This window comes from Corvus moneduloides, chromosome Z (genome assembly GCF_009650955.1).
Source record: "Corvus moneduloides isolate bCorMon1 chromosome Z, bCorMon1.pri, whole genome shotgun sequence".
Classification (NCBI taxonomy): Eukaryota; Metazoa; Chordata; class Aves; order Passeriformes; family Corvidae; genus Corvus; species Corvus moneduloides.
Genome location: NC_045511.1, coordinates 51,896,549 through 51,915,347, shown reverse-complemented (window position 1 = coordinate 51,915,347; position 18,799 = coordinate 51,896,549). Strand labels below are relative to the sequence as shown.

The window sequence follows — 18,799 nt, the reverse complement described above, 5'->3', positions numbered from 1 at the left end:
CAAGAAGACAGCCAAAGAACTACTCAGATTGCCTTGGTAGCTAGAACTTCCATTTAGATAAAGCTGGCTCTATTGTCAAAGTAAAATGTTATCTGTAGTCATTCCTAGGAAAGTCTGGAAATAGTGTGAGGCTCCTTTCAGCCTCCACTTGCAGAGTTAAGAACTCAGCTATTGGGGTGGTTGGACTTTTTGTCTTAAACTTGGCTGGTTGCTACATCTTCCTAAGCCATTACAGGTGGCATTTATGCTCTTAAAAGGTTGTCTTAAAATAAATTTGCTGTTGCTACAGTTCATTATAGACCCTGGTCTTGCAAACATGCCGTTTAGCTTAGCTTCCTTCAAAATATTATATTATCTAGTACTTTAGTATCTGCTTACAAATACAGAAACAAGTGAGATTTTGAAGGCTCTGAAGCACATTGAACTTCCCAAATGAAGGATAACTCTACTAAACAAGAACTGGGAGGTTCTAGCCCTCCATTTGAATGGTATTCCCCAAAAAGGGATTTTCACAAACTGCATTTATCAATCACCAGGGTCATCTTTTTTCTGTCTGGACTGGTTTGTGCTATGTAATACCATGCTGATTTAAAAAAACAGAGAATAAGACATACCAAACAAATTTAAAGTCCAGCCAGAGAAACGTAGGGGAATGGACTTCCAAAGGTGACTGGGAAAAGTTACGCTTCATGAGGCTCTTTGATATTAGCTGTCAGCATGGTATTGCCACCCCCACACCTGAATAAGATAGTACAGGTGTGGCAGACCTGAATTTGAGTCACAGCAGAAAATATAATAGATTTACTGGATATTCAAAAGGTAATGGGACCTACTCCTGTATGTTTCAGGGATTAGTTTTCTTCTCAATTTCTTCCTGTTCACACTCACAAAAGCTGTGTGAAGAGAGCAGGCCTGAGTAACTTTCATCTAGCCATGCAAAGTAGCATTTTACCTTCTGCGTGATTTTTAATCCCATTTTAAAAGTTTCACTTCAAACATTTAAAGAAAAAGTATGAAGAAGAAAAGTAAACTAGCGCTGGCCACTTCAAAAGTATCATTGAAAGCTGACAGCTATCAACAAAGCAAATGAGCTAGAGTTACTTTGCTTCGGTAGTTTTTGTTTCTTTAGGTTTCTGTAGTATTGCTTTCTCCACTTTTTTAGATAATTTCAATCAAGACACCAGTTGTTTGTCCTGCAGGTAGCATGACTATTTTGCTGCTACTAGTTTGAGGTGTGTTTTAACTACTTACATAATTAAACCTCATGGCATTTGGAACATGTTCACACAGAAAAAATATAAACCAAGGTGACGAAAGAAAAAATAAATCAATTCAAAACAAGGATCAAGAATTGTATCCATCACCAAATTTCTCTTTTTGGTCCCTTGGAAATAATATAATTTCAGGTTTCATTTTTATCTTAAATATAACTGAATCTTTTATTGTCCTCAGTGTGAAGTTATTCTCTTCACATTTATTCTTAAGACAATCCCTGGAAGTACTGCTCTTGTTTTCTATTGATAAGGCAAAGAATGCCTTAGAGTTGTGATTCCACTTTTTCTAGATGTATTTTCAAGGTCTGTATCCCAACATAGATCCCTGGAGTCTTCTGAAAACTGGCTCTTGGAAGCTGAAGAAAATAAATCACAGGCCTGTGAGGGATTGTTTTCTATTTGAAATGTTCTTTTGCAGTATTTACATGAGCAACTGTTTTGAGGTTGCAGTCTCAGTATATGAGTAGTCCTCCCTGATCTGGAATATCCATTTTGCTGTGCCTAATTGGTGCTGTTGGCCCCTTAGTAAAATAAAATTACCTTTCCTCTTCATGTTAAGGGTGCAAGTCATCATAAGGACGTTTTTTTAGCTCAGGAAGTGCCTGGATCTGTGTAAGTACTTTTGACATCTCCTTTCATGCTTGTCTGAGAATCTTGATTTGAAAATCTGCTGATGGCAGCAGCACTTGTTTCTTGCTCGAGAAAGAGCCAGACAAACTAAGACTTACACCTCATCTTCCCTGCTCCTCAGGACTTTCTGATTATGAAGGTATTCAGTGAAGATCAGATTCACCAGGTGCCTCTGGTCCATAGAAGCCTCCTGATCACAAGGCATTTAACAAATATGTGCAAAGATGAGATCTGTTGTCTCGGCCAAGTCAGTTGTCCTTATTTACACCCTGTCCTTGTACAAGTGTTCTGGCCCACTTTGAAAGAAATACTGACTTTCTGTAAATGTACCTCATTAGCCTGATGGATACTTGGGTTTTTCATCAAAGTCTAAGGTAGCAATGCTGAACCACTTGTCTATTGATTCTTAATAAATAACTTATTTGTAATAAGTAAAATAAATTTAAATTATTTTTTTATGCTGTTGGAATTTACATGGTGTTGGAATTTTCATGCCATTGGAAACTTACTTTCCACAGTTGCCTGTCTCTAAAATTAAAGAAAAGTAATAATTATAATAAGTAAAATAATAAGGAGATTTGAAGCCTGGGTCTGAGTTATCTTGAAATTCATAAATTTAAATTTTAGAATTAATTTAGTCTTCCTACTCTTCAGTACTGTGTGAAAAAAGGGGCAGCACAATGTATGAAACTGGTGAGTGATTACCAGTAACTTTTTCTCAGTCTTCCTGATGAGGAATTTGCTGCTCTTGATAGTGCAAGAGGAACATATCAGCTAATGACCCATCCCACCCTGGTGTGAGTGATTTGGTCACGGTGGAGGGGGACAAGGGTTTGGAAACACAAAGTGTCATTTCCTATTTGCTGTGTAAAAGTTGTGATGAACTAATCTCTTTTTAAACCCACACCAGACACACTGCCAATTCAGGAGCTTTCCTGGGCAGCATATTCCACACGCCCCAAACTCAGCACCGCAGATTATTTCCTTGTTTGTTTTCACTTGTTTAATCTTGTCAGCAAGATCTGTCTTTCTTGGAAGTGGTCTTCAATAAACTACAGAATGGCATCCAAACTGGTTATCAATTTACATTTCATGGATGTCACAACAGCATATGGTTTGCAAATGCTTTTTTTTTTTTTTTTTTTTAATGTTGAGAGACACAAATGTGGGAAGTAAGTTTCCAAAGGCATGAGTTTTAGCAGGCAAGTTTATCAATGCAGTTTAACTGTTTGTGCTCTCTTAACTTGAACAGTTGGAACTCACATTGTAATGGATTTTGTCCTTTTGCAGCTGCTAGCAAAGCAGAAGGCATATGACAGGCAAGTTAAAGACGGCATATGGAGATGTTCTAAAAAAATACTTGTTTTGAAGTGGCATCAAAGATCCTAGTTCACGAAGCTGTTGCAATGTCTGGAGCAGACTAGCACCAGCCATGGCTCAGATGGTGCTCCAGAAGCCTCACCAGTGCTATTGTCAGCACTGGGAAAGAGGTGCTCTGTGGTATGAGCATGTAGGGATATTACTGCCATGTAACCCTCTGAGATGAGGCTAAAGCAGAGGTGATGTCTCTGCATACTTTCCAGCCTGTGAGTAAATCATGATTCATGCTCACTGAACAGCCATCATGTGGTATCAGATGGTCTGGGATAGTCTGCCAGCCATGAAATCACAGGCACAAAAAGGTTTCAGAGTTAGGTCAGATATGTGGTTAGTGCACCTATAGCTGTTTTTGCTGTCTGCTTTTATATTATCAATTGGCTTCTTAAATGCCAAGATGATGCGTAGCAAATGCTGTGGAAACACAGCCTTTGCACCAAAGAGCTGCTGAAACAGAAGACAGCATCAGACCTGCTGAGACACAGAGCAAGAAGTTAATTAGGATTGCTATTTTCCTAATCTATTTCTTTTCTTTAGATGATGATTCAGGGAGGACACTGACATGCTTGGGTGCACTTTGGAAATGAGTGTCCCACAACAATTTCTGTCTAGGTAGATCAGTTTTGTGTCATTTCAGCTTTCCAGATTCCTGAGCACCAAGATCATGGGCTATTCCAGAAGAGTCCTTCAGGGGTTTATGTTGGTCACAGTAAGCTTTAGCTGGTATATAAAAGCCTGTAGTAATAAGTATATCAAAGCTCTTCAGTAATCCTGCAAGTGCACAACACTCACTGTCTGATGTGTACCCAGGCTCACCAAAGATACAGTGTTGAGTTTATGGTCCCAGGCTTTATCACCAAAGAGTATTGCATTTTTGGTCCAAGATATTGAGTAGAGAATGTGACTTTTTACCAGAAGAGTCTATGCAAGATACCCAAGCAGTCCTAGGTGGCAGCCTAAGAACAGAAAATTAACATCTGCATGAACTAACTGCTGTCCCAGCAGTCTATCTATATCCAGAGATATCTATACCAAGTACTGCCAAAACAATGAATTGCATCCCAAAAGCAACTTTTCTTCTAGGAGCAGATGAAAGGAGGGGTCACAATACAGATGCTGTCATAGACTTAAAACATTCTTTTGAGGAACATATCCTACAATCAGCCAGACACTAGAATTTACTAGAGTAAATATTATAGAGACATTGGTCATATTACTTAAAACATTATTTAACGCAATAAGTATGATATGGCAATTAAAATAATGCAGTACAATAGGTTATTTACTGTACCTTATTTCTTTATTTCCCAAATATCTTTGGCTTTGATTTGGGTGCATTAAAGTGGTGCTCATGAGTGAGATGCATCCCCAGAAAGATCACTTTTTGGATTCTTCCTACTGACTCAAATCCATGTTCTATGGCACTGAATGCAGTCAAGGAAATGATTGAAAGGAGAGAGTGTCTTAAGAGGGCCATCTCCTGTTTTTTCTGGGAATTTTTCTATATATGAGTGGAAACATTCATACTTCTTAATACTGGGTAAAATTCCACCTACTGAATACTTCCTTTTTCATGTGAGACAAAGGCCATCAGTTCTATCCTAGAATAAAATCAAGTAAAAGGCATCCACAGCCCGTATGCTGCTCTGTACAAACATTTATAGCTTTGATTTTCCTTCTCCTCCTAAGTAACATCAGTGTTATCCACATTCACCTGAAAACACCTCAAGGAAGACAGGAAAGAGGAGAAGGAAGCAAGGGCTTTCCAGCAAGAAACTTTACTCTGGAAGCACCCATCCCACCAAATGCACCAGAGTCCCAGCATGCACACCTGTACTTCCCAGTCTACACCCTAGCTGATAGACTGGTTCAGACGTGGAGTACAGCATCCCCTTGAGAAACCACACATGCCCTTTGACTGCCAGGTATCTGCAGTGCTCTGTGAGACAATGAAATCAAACATCATGGCAACAAGCACTGAGAAGAGCATCAGCTCTGGGACTGCACATGCACCCACAGGAAAGCTTGGCCACTGCTGGCAGCCTTAAGCACAGTGAAGGGAGATGGGAAGGACACAGGCTGGACCATGGCTTGCTTTCCCCTCTGCTCAGTATTTGCAGCAATGAGCATGCTCAAACAAAACAATTTTGATGAACAGATGAGCAGGCCCTATGCCAGCTGCTCTTTCCTGTGATCAAATGCGCCAGAAGACCCTCTGTTCATCTGCCAGCTGAATCTTTCCTAAAGCGTGAAAAGGCCCAGGATTGCTAGGGTCAGTTGACGCAAACTGGAGAACACTCCCTGCTAGGGCTCAGAAGTTACTCATCTGGAGCCTCAGTGATTTAGCTTGACCTCTGTCTGAAGTGGGGGCAGTGTAAGTAGCCCACTTCCCTCCCCAAGTCTATCTGATCCACTCTTGATCCAAAATGGTTTCTAACTAGACGGCACCCCTGGCTACCCAGACTGTAGGCTGTGGGAGGAAAATCAGCAACTGGAGCTCCCTCATCACATGTGCAAAATGTTGTCAGGCTGTGGGATCACTGTCACTGCCCCCCAGTTTTAGAGTTCATCCATGTGCCTCCTCCATGGCTCACCAAAAACCTTACCTGAGCACCTGCTAAAGCTCTCACTTCTCCTATAGGCACATGGTTGGGGGAGATCTGATGAGAGGATATCTTGTTTGCATCAGAAGGGGGAAGAACATTATTTGCTCTCTGTGTTAAACTTACATTATCATATTCTCTGCAGGTAATTTTGTTTTCTGTTTTTATAAATAAATCCTGGGATGTTGAAATGTAGCAACATTTTTGCCTTTTCCAAAGGTAAATATTTTCTGTTCTTGAATGCTGTGTGTTGCTTGTGTAAGAAACTCCAGAAGTTTCAGATGTTGGCATTCCCCCTGAGGTCTCTTGTGAGAGCTTTTGTCTGTGTTGTAGCACATAGCAATGAGAAGTTGTGTCTTATGCAAAGGGGCATTCCTGGTACTTCTTAGCCACAGAAGTCACAGAAATATTTTCACTTTTTTCTTCCTCCTTTATTTGTTTCAATTCTGTTTTGTTCCTGCATTGTTCACCTTTTTATCTGAGCTCATTTCTGTATGAATGTGATTTGGATGATTCACAATCCACTATCTCCCAAACAATCACTGTAGGTATTGACAAGTATTTGGCAATGTCAGCAGTGAACTGACTTCAAAGTTGAGAGTTATGAAATTAAACTACAGGCTAGGCTTCATGAAGGTTTTCATTAAGGTCTTCATAGAGAATTTCAACAGCCAGCTTTATGTTTTCCTTGCCTCCAATTTCAGAGTCCACTTTCAGCTGGAGAGCGTGGGTTTGAATAGTACAGAAATGGGGACAGAAATGCTTTGAAGTAATGAAAAGCTGTTACTTATGCTCACTCCATTATATCAGTATAAGAATTAATAAAGACACAGTAACAGTAGAGGTATGAGTTCTTTAAAAAATAAGCCTTTATACAATCACCTAACCACTGCAAGCAGATATGTAGTTAAAAGTCAAAGGGCCCTTTATTTATTTGGTGGATTAGTTCATTCAGGCCAGCTCTCCCTGTGACACTGAAGCACAAATGCTGTTTTATTATTGCAAATCAGCTGAGAACTGTGAAATATTAAAAAAGCACAGCAGGACAGGAATGTCCCACAGTGTCCATTAAAACTGCAGGGAAAAACATACCCTCTCTTCCAAAAACAAACAGCTCCAAATCCATCTTATCATCCACATAGTTTCTGATTTAGTTTGGATGTATTATACCTTGACACCAGCTTTATAGAATGCTTTCTTACTTGGATATTTCATATGTGAAGGGAAATTTGTCCTACCAAGACCCCTCAGTACAAACGGGGGAGAAATTCTATGCTTCTTACCAAGCAGAAATGCATAAGATGCCGAAAAAAGCACAACTACTGAAATGAGGGGTGTCTGTATGAGTTGAATCTACTTGTAATTGCTAGAGGCACGTGTGTGTGTGTGTGTGTGTGTGTGCGCTCTCAGTGATATGTGTGGGGGTGTGTGTATTCCTGCAGCTCCATCTGTATCCTGGCTTGTTCTCTTGCTTCCTATCCAATAGGAGGGAAACCAGTTTAGTCCACCACGAATTCCCTCTTCTGATATCACCAGTATCTGCTGTATATTGAAGGGGAATATGAGGAAATAATTAATGTTTAGAAGACAATCTGAGAACCACACATCCAGATTTGAGAACCAATTTTTTTTACAGGTGCAATGGACAGTTTGGTTTTGTTTTAGTGTGAGATCAGCTGCAGAAATGACATGGACATCTGTAAGACTTTTCAAGAAGAGGAATTACCATGGAATTATGAGCGTAATGTCTTATTTCTTTTTTCTCCCTGCACCCCTGTCTGTATACACAGGAGCTAACGCATCTGCTCCCGACCAGCTGAGCCTAGCACTAGCCTGGAACAGAGTAGACATCGCCCGCAGTCAGATCTTTATTTATGGGCAACAGTGGCCGGTACAGTATATATATATATATATATATACACAGCATCTTCTGTTGAAAACGCTTTGAACCCTCCAGAGTATTAAATCCATTCTGTTGGCAATGGTGGCTTTAGTGTGGCTTAAAACACACTGGGTCCTGCCAAACACATGGTTCCCAATCACAGCTGCTGAAGGCAGGCACAGTTGCAGAGATGGTAATGTGTTCTGTTGTCCAAGGAAATGGTGACATCTAGCGATGCCTTAAGAGTAGGAAACCATACCTCTGAAAAAAACGGGAAGTACCAGATTTATACCACCAAGCATGATTCTGCAATCTGAGAAAAACAAGTGTACAGCCGTGTTTTAGTGCTAGGCTATAAATTCAAGGAAAGTCAAAGCATCTTTTTTCTCTTCAAGCAGCATGCTTTTGTATGCAAATACTGAATTTAAGGTTATGATTTGGCATAAAAATATGCCACACAAATGTTGGAAGTCAGGTAGACTGCAGGAGCTGATCAGCAGTGTCGCTGCAGATGGGCTGTGGCTCCAGACCTCAGGTGGTGTTAAGTTTGTGCCCACTGCTGTTCTGCATCTATCTGCCTGCTCTGTATCTGTCCTATTCTGTGCTCCAGTTGCTCCCCAGCTCACACCATTCCCAGGGAGCACCAGGGGCATATATTCTCTTCAGGAGTGGTAGGGCTGTAAATGGAGGGGCTGTTGAACACTGTGTCAGGCAGAGGAGGAGGAGTCAACTCCCAGATTGTGCTGCAGCTTTTACGGGGACAGAAGTCACCCAGAAAAAAAAAACAAGAAAGCCTCGATCTTTACCTTTATCTCCTCAAAGCCCAACTTATCTTGTCTCAGAAGTTTCAATGGGACCACAATAGTCATTACTGTGACACTTGTTTCATCACTGTCATTAAAATTTCACATGCTGTCATTACATGAGCATTTACAATTCCCCATGGAAAAATTATAACAATGGGAAGAGCTTCTGTTTAAGTATCCTTGCTTTAAATGTAGCTTTCTGCAGCTTGCTGCCCATAAAAGCTAGTACAAAAATCCTCGCCTTTGCAGTTATGGAGTGAACAGGACTATTTATTTTGTCTATGATATTGTGCATCGTATCATTTTGACATGTATGTCAAAACGTAAGAGGGATTTTAATGGCACTGAACTGGCCTTACTGTTATCTCTTCATCACCACATCATAGCAAAAATTTGCATAAATTCTGCAAACTGAAATAATTTTGCAAGCTAAAAGCTGGAAGGATGAGGTAATTTCTCATCATTCTAACTCCACCTGACCTACAAGAGATAAGAAGGAGGGGTTTTGTGTGAGTAGACCTCTTGCATTTGGGCCTTCAAAGGAATGCAAATTGTGAAGCTATTTCTGTTTCCTGGGTGTTCAAATTTCCCTGAGTTTCCACACCACAAACAAAAGAAAACTCTAGAAAAAACAGAACTAAAGTGATTTTGTGTGCCCATAACAAATAAATCCAATACAAATAAAATGTTTGACAGGAAAAGAAATAGCAATAATAATGACATGGTGAATAGGGTGGAGATGTGGTCACCAGTTTTCTGGGTTCCAGTTCCTTTGTCCTAATCTGTTTTTCCTAGAGTATGTTAACTAGCACTCTGATATTAATTTTTGAAATGCAGCCCTGAGTCAGAAAAAGCTGTTACAGATTAAAACCGTGATTATCCCATTTCAAGCATAGAAGAGCAGCCCTCAGAATTTTGTCAGGATTCCCTGCTTGTGCTAGAGTGACTGAACCAGCTGGATGCAGCCTGCCACGCCCAGGAACAGCTTCAATTAATCACTTGCTTTGCAGGTGGGCTCCCTTGAGCAAGCAATGCTGGATGCACTGGTGTTGGACAGAGTGGATTTTGTGAAATTACTCATAGAAAATGGAGTAAGCATGCATCGTTTTCTCACCATCTCCCGGCTAGAGGAACTGTACAATACGGTAGGGCCAACCTAAGGCAAATTTTCTGTCTCTATATTCACTGTTCTAGCTCCCACTTGTATTGTAATGACATGATGATGATGCACAAGGCAGTCAACACCTGCTGCAGAAATTTTTCAGTAGTCCATATTGTCTCTCTTGCTTGTCTCTCATATAATGTAACATGCTGTGTCTTGCCCACATAATCTGCTGTATGGATTTTGTAAGACATGAACTAAGCCCCACACAGTACCAGCTAATTGCTTGTCATTGTAATTCCAATGACAAGCCTAAGATTTAGGCAGGTGGCATTGGCTGGAAGACACTAACTGGCAAGTTAGGACCATACAATGGTGTTATATGACTCCTGACAATATGGTTTCAGAAAAATCATCCAACTCTTAATCAATCTCTGTTATAGTGAAGGACTTTCCCATGCCCTCACTGAGTGTTCCAAAAGTTATACCTTCGACTTTAAAAACCTGTTTGCAGGTTTTTAATCTTTGCCATTAAAATGAATAGAAAACTGCACAAGTTCAGTTTGCTTCTGAATTCTCAAATGCAAAACACATTCCAGCATTCACCCAACTTAGGTAGTAGTTCAGAAAGTTCAAACTTCCTATGTGTTATGAAAAAAGTCTTAAAGCACTGTCTAGTTCTTAGAATTCCCAGTTTTGTGTGTTGGAGAAAGTCTGTGATATGAGCGTATCTCTTTTCAAAAAGTTTTTCTTCTGCCAGGTTGTGCAAAGCCCTTGCCGTCGTAAGCTGCCACACTGGGCTGTTATCCAGAGGTGTTGCACACTGATGGTGACCAGAAGTCAGTCTTGCAAAAATATCAAACATGAAAAGAATTCATTAGATTTGGGCAAAATGTAGAGAAACAGGTATCCATGTCACCCTAGAGACAAATTCCCATCTGATCTTTGATCAGCTTACACTTTGCCTATGGACTAGCACCCAGGTATTAAGAACAGAATGCCTGTGAGCTTTCTTGCAACAGGGATAAGCAGTGTAGTTCTTGTACTAAAGCCAGCTTTTACAGGGAATAAGTTTGAGGGAAGTCTTCAGTTCTAGAGCTACAAAATTGAATTAAGTTATTGCTATAGAAATCAGCATAAATTTTTTCATGCACAAATTCTGAAAGATCCGGGCTGTGAAATGCCTAAACTACCAATTATAATATATGATCAAATGCATCCATAGTAGCCTTAGCACCAGAAAAATCACAAGGCCAGTTAAAAAATACCATATTTCAGCATGAGACCTAGGAGTGACCTGTGAAGCTACAGACCATTGAATCTTACCTCTGCCATGGCAAATTTGTAAAAATAGGAAAAATTACAGAATTCACAGACAAGGGAATCAATTTTATGTCAACAAAGAGTTTACCCAGCTTCTGTAGGAAAATTTTAAGCCTTAGAAATCCATTACCATTTCTGCAATCAACATGCAGGAGAATAAGGATGTTGCACTTGGTCCCCTTTTTTTCTTGCAAAACTGTTTGACAATATTTTAAAGCTTCAAAGGCTACTAAAGAAGTATAGCCATGGCATAGAAGATCAGGGACACTTTTGGTTTAAAAACTACTTGAATGTTAGAAAACAGAGAGAAGGAATACATGGTCTGTTTTCACCACAAAAGGACATTATGACCAGGGTCATTGAAGAAGACCCTGTCCTGGGACCACAGCTGTTCAGCTTGCTTATATAAGATCTGAAAAATGGTACCTACAGAAGAGACAATAATGTTCACAGATGATTTAGAATCACTCAGGGTAGGAAAATCTGAAGCAGCATATGAAGAATCACAGGTAAGTCTCATCATGCTCAGAGATGGGTTTATGTAAAAATAACTGTTGAGAAGTGAAGAGCAATGCATGTATGGAAACATCGACTCTACACATGAGCAATGATCTCATCCATCATCAGCTACGACCAAGAAGACCTCTCATAAAAGTCTCTTAAAATATCAGCAACAGTCAAAAACAAAGCAGAAAATAAATTAAGATATAAAAACAACAACAACAACGATAATAATAATAAAATTGAAATTGCGGTATTCCTCTTCAGAATATTTTTGCAATGCCAGCTGGAGTCAAAAGAAGATTGGACAAATTCACACACTGTGCATGCTGCATTCACATACACGTGCATTCATGGACAGTGGCTTTCAGATGAGACAGGCTCAATGCCAGGCTCAGTCTCTCTGAGCTGTCAGCGATGGAAGTGTGCAGGAAGTGCTGAGACTAAAGCAGCTGGTTTTCTGTCCGTTCTTTCCCAGAGGTAGTGCATGTTGTGCTGTGCTCCTGGCTTTTCCAAGCCTAACCTGGTACACAGGACTTCAGTTTTCATCCAATACAGTAGTTCTTAGGGTTTTCTTATGGAAGAGTTTTCTACAAAAGAGGATTCAGGTGAAATAATGCTCTTGTAATTGTTTTGTGGTTTTTTAATTGATAGCACTGCACAATTTAAGTTCTCTCAGCTGCCTGATTTCTAAAATACTAAGGTGAGAAAGTTATCCTAACATTTACATTTTGTGCAAACTATTTTTTTCTTCTTCATTTGTCCTTTGCAGAGACATGGACCATCCAATACTCTGCATCATCTAGTCAGGGATGTCAAAAAGGTAAGAGCCCAACAGACGGTAGGTTGAAAATAATGCCATTGCTTTTTTGTAGCTAGATACAGTCTCAGTTTTGCATGAGCTTTCAGTCAGAGCCTTCTCCTTCCTGCCAGTACAGAATGTCCTGTTTGTGTGCTCCAAATATGAACTTTTTGCATACTAAGCACAATTAGCAAGTTATTTGGCTTGCTTTCTCTGTGGTTTTAGATGCTTGAGTAATAGTGTGTCTGCTGCCATAATTGTAGGCTCTTACATACTGTGTGGATTTATGCTGTTATTTGTATTTTTCCATACCTGCAACTGTTATTAAAGCTACTTTCTGTGTTGTTAGTTTACTTCCAAGCCTGTAAAATAGCTGTTACCTGTGTGCTGGATCCTGCCTTGTTGAAACAGTTCCTCATTCTGTATTGTGTGGTATGTTGTAGCCGTCTTCCTCAGCAGAAATATAAAAAATGAGTAGTGCTACTTTCCCCTGACCCTTATCATGTTAATTTCAAGAGCCTTGAATTATAAAAATCCATTAGAAGAGCAGGACAGAAACACTGAAAGGTATAGTGGCAGAAAGGAAATACCAAATACCTTTACCAATGTGCTCAGGATTAAAAATGTTACGGCACAGCAGCTGCAATGAATTGAAATCCCTTATCCTTTAAATATATGGATCAGGTAAGGAGATTGAGTCTGCAAACAACCTCATCAGCTTGAATATTCTCCCAAAGTACGTGCAGATTACAACCTTGCACGTTATGTAAGTCAGACCTCAAGGGTACCATACTTGAGAAAGGATATTTCTGTACATGGGACTAGATAGAAAATTTTAAAAGGAGAGGACATTTTTTCTAAGAGCACAGGTTTTAGTGGTTTCTTCTGTCAGTGACAGCTGAACAGAACTGAAGTCAGCTAAGGGAGGAGAGTGGCAATGTGTCATAGAGCATCTATTTATTAAGTAATTCTACAGAATAGTCAGTAGCATGTTTAGGAAGGTTCTGGTGGTATTCTTTGGTTAGTGTGTTAAATGGCGTCACCATCGTCCAATTATGAGTGACCATTGAAAAGTTTGAAACACCTACAGAAGAAACCATGCACAACAAATCCCGTTGGAATGAGCAGAGTAAAGCTAGAATATATTTAGAATGGATACTGCTCTTGAAGCCCAGGTTTCCAGAATAATTTTTTTACTAAATACGCAGTCATTTATGTAACTCTTAAGTATTTGAAACAAGCATCATCTTTCTTCTAATTTATTTACCTTTCCAAACTCCTTCTCTCCCCCAGAATCACCTTTCCACGTCCTTTTTCAAAGGCATAGCAAATTGTATGTTGAGTAAATAAGTAGTATCAATCTTTTTTCTGAGCCTCTAGCCAAATACGTATTTTTAAAGAAACTCTTGGAAAAAAAAGGCTTCAAGGTAGTCAAAGATGATCTGTACTCACAGACGTATATTGATAGACAATAAATAAACTTACCCTATATTTGATGACATTATTTGTTCCACAGTGACTTCTAAATATTAGGTGATGGTTATCTTTCCTTAAATTTATCTTTCTTTCCTCTGAACATATCTAAAATCTTCAGTAATTCCAACTACATTGAATCAGTTTTATGAACATAGGTGAGGACTTTAAAAGTAGACAGGCTGGTGCAGCTCTTTAGCACCTTCAGGAAAAAAACTGCACCTCTGGGTCCGTATTTCTCATTTTGTCAGTGATGAGGAACAGCCATGTTTCACAGGGAGAAGTGACAGCTCACCATAGCCCTGCCAGCGGAACAGATCCCTTACCAGTCAACCAAGCCATAAATCAGTCAGCAGATCCGACAACAGTTTAAATGAAAACACCTCCTTGGAAATAACTTCTGAATGGACACATCACCATTTGACAGTTAGATGGCCCAGCATGCATAAAAAAAAGACAGACCATTCTGCTGATGCTAATTTTTTGAGTTTATGTATATTTTGATGCCATATACCTAGCCTCTCAGATTTAATTACAGCATCACAGAATATAAATACAAAAGTATGTCATACATCAGCTTGAGGCAGCACCTAATCAATATGAAATACACAATATGAAAAGCACACTGTGCTTTTACACGTACATCTCAATTTTAAAACCTGCACTATTTAAAACGGTGTATGCTAAAAAAAATTATTTGCATCTGGATCATTGTGGATTCTCAGATAGAAAATGGATGCTTAAAAATTGTAGAAGCAGTAATTTACTACTATTGTACTATATAGCTGTATAAATCAGTAGGATGGTATTTTGTTTTGTTGTGTTTGTGTTTTCTTTTGTTTGGTTTGGTTTTGTTCCGTTTTGTTTTGTTTGAAAGACAATCTTGCCTGCTTCATAAAGCAAATAATTAGAACAACGGAAGTCACATTATCACATTCTGTTTGTGGCAGCCTGTAGACACATACGCACACGCACACACATGGACACACACGCACACACATGGACACACACATATTATTTTCCCACACAACAATATATTTTCCCTTTGGATTTCTAAATACTGCTGTGAAGACTGATAGCCTAGGCAGCATATTGTAAAGGCCTGGAGGCACAATCTTAAAGAATTTACAGTAATCAAAATGTGCATATATTTTGCATGTATTAACAAGACAAATTATGATATAATGACTCTGCCTCATATCACCTTTCAGTCCTCTCAGTTCCGTAAGTACATAGTGGGACCAAACTGCCTGCATTTTTTGCCTCATGGCCACTTTGACATCTCCTGTCAAAAGTCCAGAATTTAATATGTAAGTTTGGCTTCCTTCCATTGACCGTACCCAGGCTAAGCAGAAGGAATCAGAAAGTGGCCGTGCTGGACACCCTGTCTGCAAGTGGAGGTTGCCCTCTACAAATTTAAAAAAAAAATAAAAATCCCTCCCTGCCTCAACTAGATGATGAAGATCAGTAGAAATTAACAGATGGATTTTTTTTCTCTTATGCAAAAAGTTGTATGTAATTAACAGATCTCAATTCCACTTCAGGATTATTTACATTTCCAGATTTGGGGGTTTTTTGGACTACTGCTGTATGCCTGCATTTCCAGAGAACAAACTAGAAGTATACAGAATTTTGACAGTAATATTTTTTCCTCAGCATGCAAACTCAGAGGTTTGATACTTGGTGACACAAAAATGCACTTGAAGTGAAAAAAGTACTACAACTGACTAGCTACAGTTTAAAGCTGAAGTTTCTTCAGGAGAAGAATAGTGCATTAACCTTGAAGAGTTTTCCCCAACATTAGAAGATCAGATGATTATTAACCAGGACACCTATCTTACCTCAAAATCAAAGTTTCTCCTCTGTCATTCTTTACCATCTAAACTGCAGTAGAATTATCTCAACCAAATTCTTGTTCTTGGCTTGTTCTTGGGGCAGTTCTGTCCCACTTGCACCACTGTGCTTCATTTACAAGCGTTCTTAGCACTGCCAGGCTAGTTCAAGCTGTCTGCTGATACAGCAAATGCTTTGGCATGTGTGTAACTCCTCTCACAAGGATGGTGCTGTTTTCTTTACTAGGGCTTCTCACTTTGGAAAAGTAATGTTTATGAAATGTGTATTTTTGCTGTGGATTTGGGAATTTTCTTAATGAAGCGTTTCAATATTATCTGTGAGGTTTAGATGCATATTATATCAAAGTTACTCTAATGGAAATTTTTTTCCTAAATTTTTAATTAAAAATTAGAAATCAGAACTATATAAAGGAACTCACCCTTTGTAACACATGTAGCACCCTGATGCCTCTTGCTCTTTCTTAACTGCTCAAATATTTTTTGCCACTTAATAATATTAAAGCATTCAGTTTGAGTGAAGGCCTTAAGATAGAAGGACTCTGTTGAACTACAATCCTGCCTTGGAGCTGCAACTCCCATTTCTGCTGATGCTTTCATCCTTGTTCTAGTAGAATTATCACTTTACAGATTCTGGAGAGAGAAGAACATTTTTGGCAGAAAAACCAACCAAACTAACCTAGAAGAATTTAATTTTTTGATTTAATTTTTAGGTTTATTTTTTGTTTTATTTTTAGCTGTTATTTTTCTTTAAACTGTTCAGCATATGTGTTACCATGTACAAATTATCTAAGCTAATACACATTCCTGCAAACCACAGTAATTCCCCCACCCATCAAATTAGACAGGATTAGGAAGGTTGCAAAAGGATGTGCTAGGGGACATTGCTTAAAAATGGTTGGCAGCTCAATTTTTTCCACTAAATTTGCTTGACTTTCTGTCCCTTTGAATGCCAGCTGATTGCTGAGCGTGGTACACCAGAGCACTGCCTCCCTCTCTCCCTCCTGAGCCTTTTCAGTGTGCTGCTCGTACCGTGGTAGCAGGGCTGGAAACAAGCCTTGCTCTTCATGGCTGAGGCAGAAAAGGAAGAAGGATATTTGCATCCACTTTTTCTCTTCTGCAGAACCAGTTGCCATCTGCTCTCCCTTAGTGTTTCTCTGCTCTAATCTAATAAGCACATCTCCAGAGAAGCCAGACAGATATCTCCAGACATGCAGATATTTCCAGCAAGACATGACAGTCATAAAATTACTCCATGTGAATTACTGACCTTCTTCTAATGAACACATAAAAAGAGCTACAGGCTCACTGTAATTGGTGCTGTACATCATTATAGAAAATTAGATACTTTTATTACTGTGCACTGAAAACTTTTGAAGCTAGGAGTTAAAGTTTTCTGGTCCTTCTGCAGTGTTGACTATATAAGATAATTTTTTATTGGAGTAATATTCCTTTTTTCTAGGCTACTATTCAGAGTACACAGAAGGATAATTTATCTCTTTTTACACTTTTTCTCTTTTTATTTTGTAGTCATGTATTTTGCACAGTGACGTACAGAACAGAGACTGTTCTGTAAGTCTGAAGGGTTTCTTAGTGAGGTCTGTAGAGCCAGGTGATCTATTCACAGTTTGCTGAATCATGCCTTCTTTTCTGGTAGGGAATGCTATCTGAAACATGAACTGTCATCCAATCAACTCAGAAGCAGTGAGTTACAGAAGGAAGCAAACTTTCATTTGGGTTCATTCCCTTCCCATTAGTCCTTTCCTCCTGTAAAGGGATCAGAGTTTTCCTTGAGGAGTTCCACTGGAGGGAATAGAAGAGCAGGTGTGCCCACATGGGGTTTTGTTCCCCCATTGCCAGAGACCCCAAGAGACTTGACCGGCACATCAGTGAGTGCACCCCAGCCTGAAATTGTTCTGGCCTACGAGGTGCCCCATTGGGTTTACTGCAACGGGAGAACAGAAATGCCCCATTAACTCAAAGCAAGTTCATGTGCAGTGAGAGACAATTTGTTACTGAAATCTTTTTTCACAGTTTTGCAAGCCAGAAGTACTGGAGAACTCGTAACCTTAGTGATGCCATTTTCAGACTTGACAGTGAAGAGAAGGAGGATGTGTGCAAGGGAGTTCACCTTAAGAGGACAGTGAGATGTGGATATATTTGTCATTCTTCTTCCTTTCAGGTTGAAAGGTACATGCTGAAGACATCATATACATATACATAAACATAGATATATAAGAATATCTAACAGAGGATAAGAAAGGAAAAGAAATGGAAGGACAAGTATTTAGGCATCTTTTCCAGGATCCTGCTAATGACCCTTGCCACAAACTCAGTTCATTTCTTGTGAGACAATCTCCATGGCTCTGCTGGAAATTACGTAATTAGATTATATGTTTAAAGGGGCTTTTAGTAATATATGTCAGGAACTCAAGTAGTAGATATCTAGAAAAATTGCTAGGCCTGTAGTTTTCTTCATAGACAAACCCCGAAATAATTAGCCACAGATATTTTGTTTATTACACCTTCCGTACATACAGATGCTTTCCTCATTCTCGGTGTGAAACTTACGCAGAGGTGTGTATTCTTTGAACATTACTCCAAGACTGAGTGCTGATAGACTCTCCTAGCCCCTAGAAACTAGCAATAATAGTAGCTCGTGTACTGTGTAGGTCCTCTAGAGTTGTAACACCACTCCTCCTGCACTTTCTTTCCTGGAACATGGGAAGGAAACACTGCAGAATGGGAAGGAGCTGGTCCCATGTCCACAAAAGATGCTGCATTATGTCATTTCACCATGCCTTGACAGTTCAGATGAGGCAGTCCAGAGAGATGCCAGCAAAGATGTGAGATGCCGGGACAAGTTGTGGGTAACAGCTGCTGCAGAAAAGGTGCTATCTTGGAGGATTAGAGTCCATCAACTGTGACTGACTTTTCAAGTGTGTCGATCCTCATGTTTTTGTTTCTGCAGTCATGTTCCTTGTTTTCCCAGCTGAAGAATATGAGTACTGTGTACTGACGTTATCTTCTGTTACTTCCAACAAGTTCTTCACCTTATTTAACTTATGTCTTCTTTCCAAGCGAGAATATCCAGGTTTCGGTTGGATCTATTTTAAGGTGAATTAATTAACCAGCATAATAATAAATTCCTGCTTTTACCTATTTAATTTGTTTTA

At 39.4% G+C, this 18,799-nt stretch overlaps 1 protein-coding gene across 8 annotated transcripts in view; it reads left to right on the top strand.

Moving 5' to 3' along the window:
- The window catches only part of TRPM3 (transient receptor potential cation channel subfamily M member 3), a 404,943-nt gene that overhangs the window by 331,724 nt on the left and 54,420 nt on the right, over positions 1–18,799 (top strand). For 4 of the 8 annotated variants that reach the window (XM_032097559.1, XM_032097554.1, XM_032097561.1 and 1 more), the window contains exons 10-13: positions 7,675–7,775; positions 9,583–9,717; positions 12,271–12,321; positions 18,705–18,740. In XM_032097559.1, the coding sequence (XP_031953450.1) occupies positions 7,675–7,775; positions 9,583–9,717; positions 12,271–12,321; positions 18,705–18,740 (323 nt within the window). The remainder of the gene's footprint in view (positions 1–7,674; positions 7,776–9,582; positions 9,718–12,270; positions 12,322–18,704; positions 18,741–18,799) is intronic. The other 4 variants (XM_032097560.1, XM_032097555.1, XM_032097562.1 and 1 more) reach the window with 1 other exon arrangement.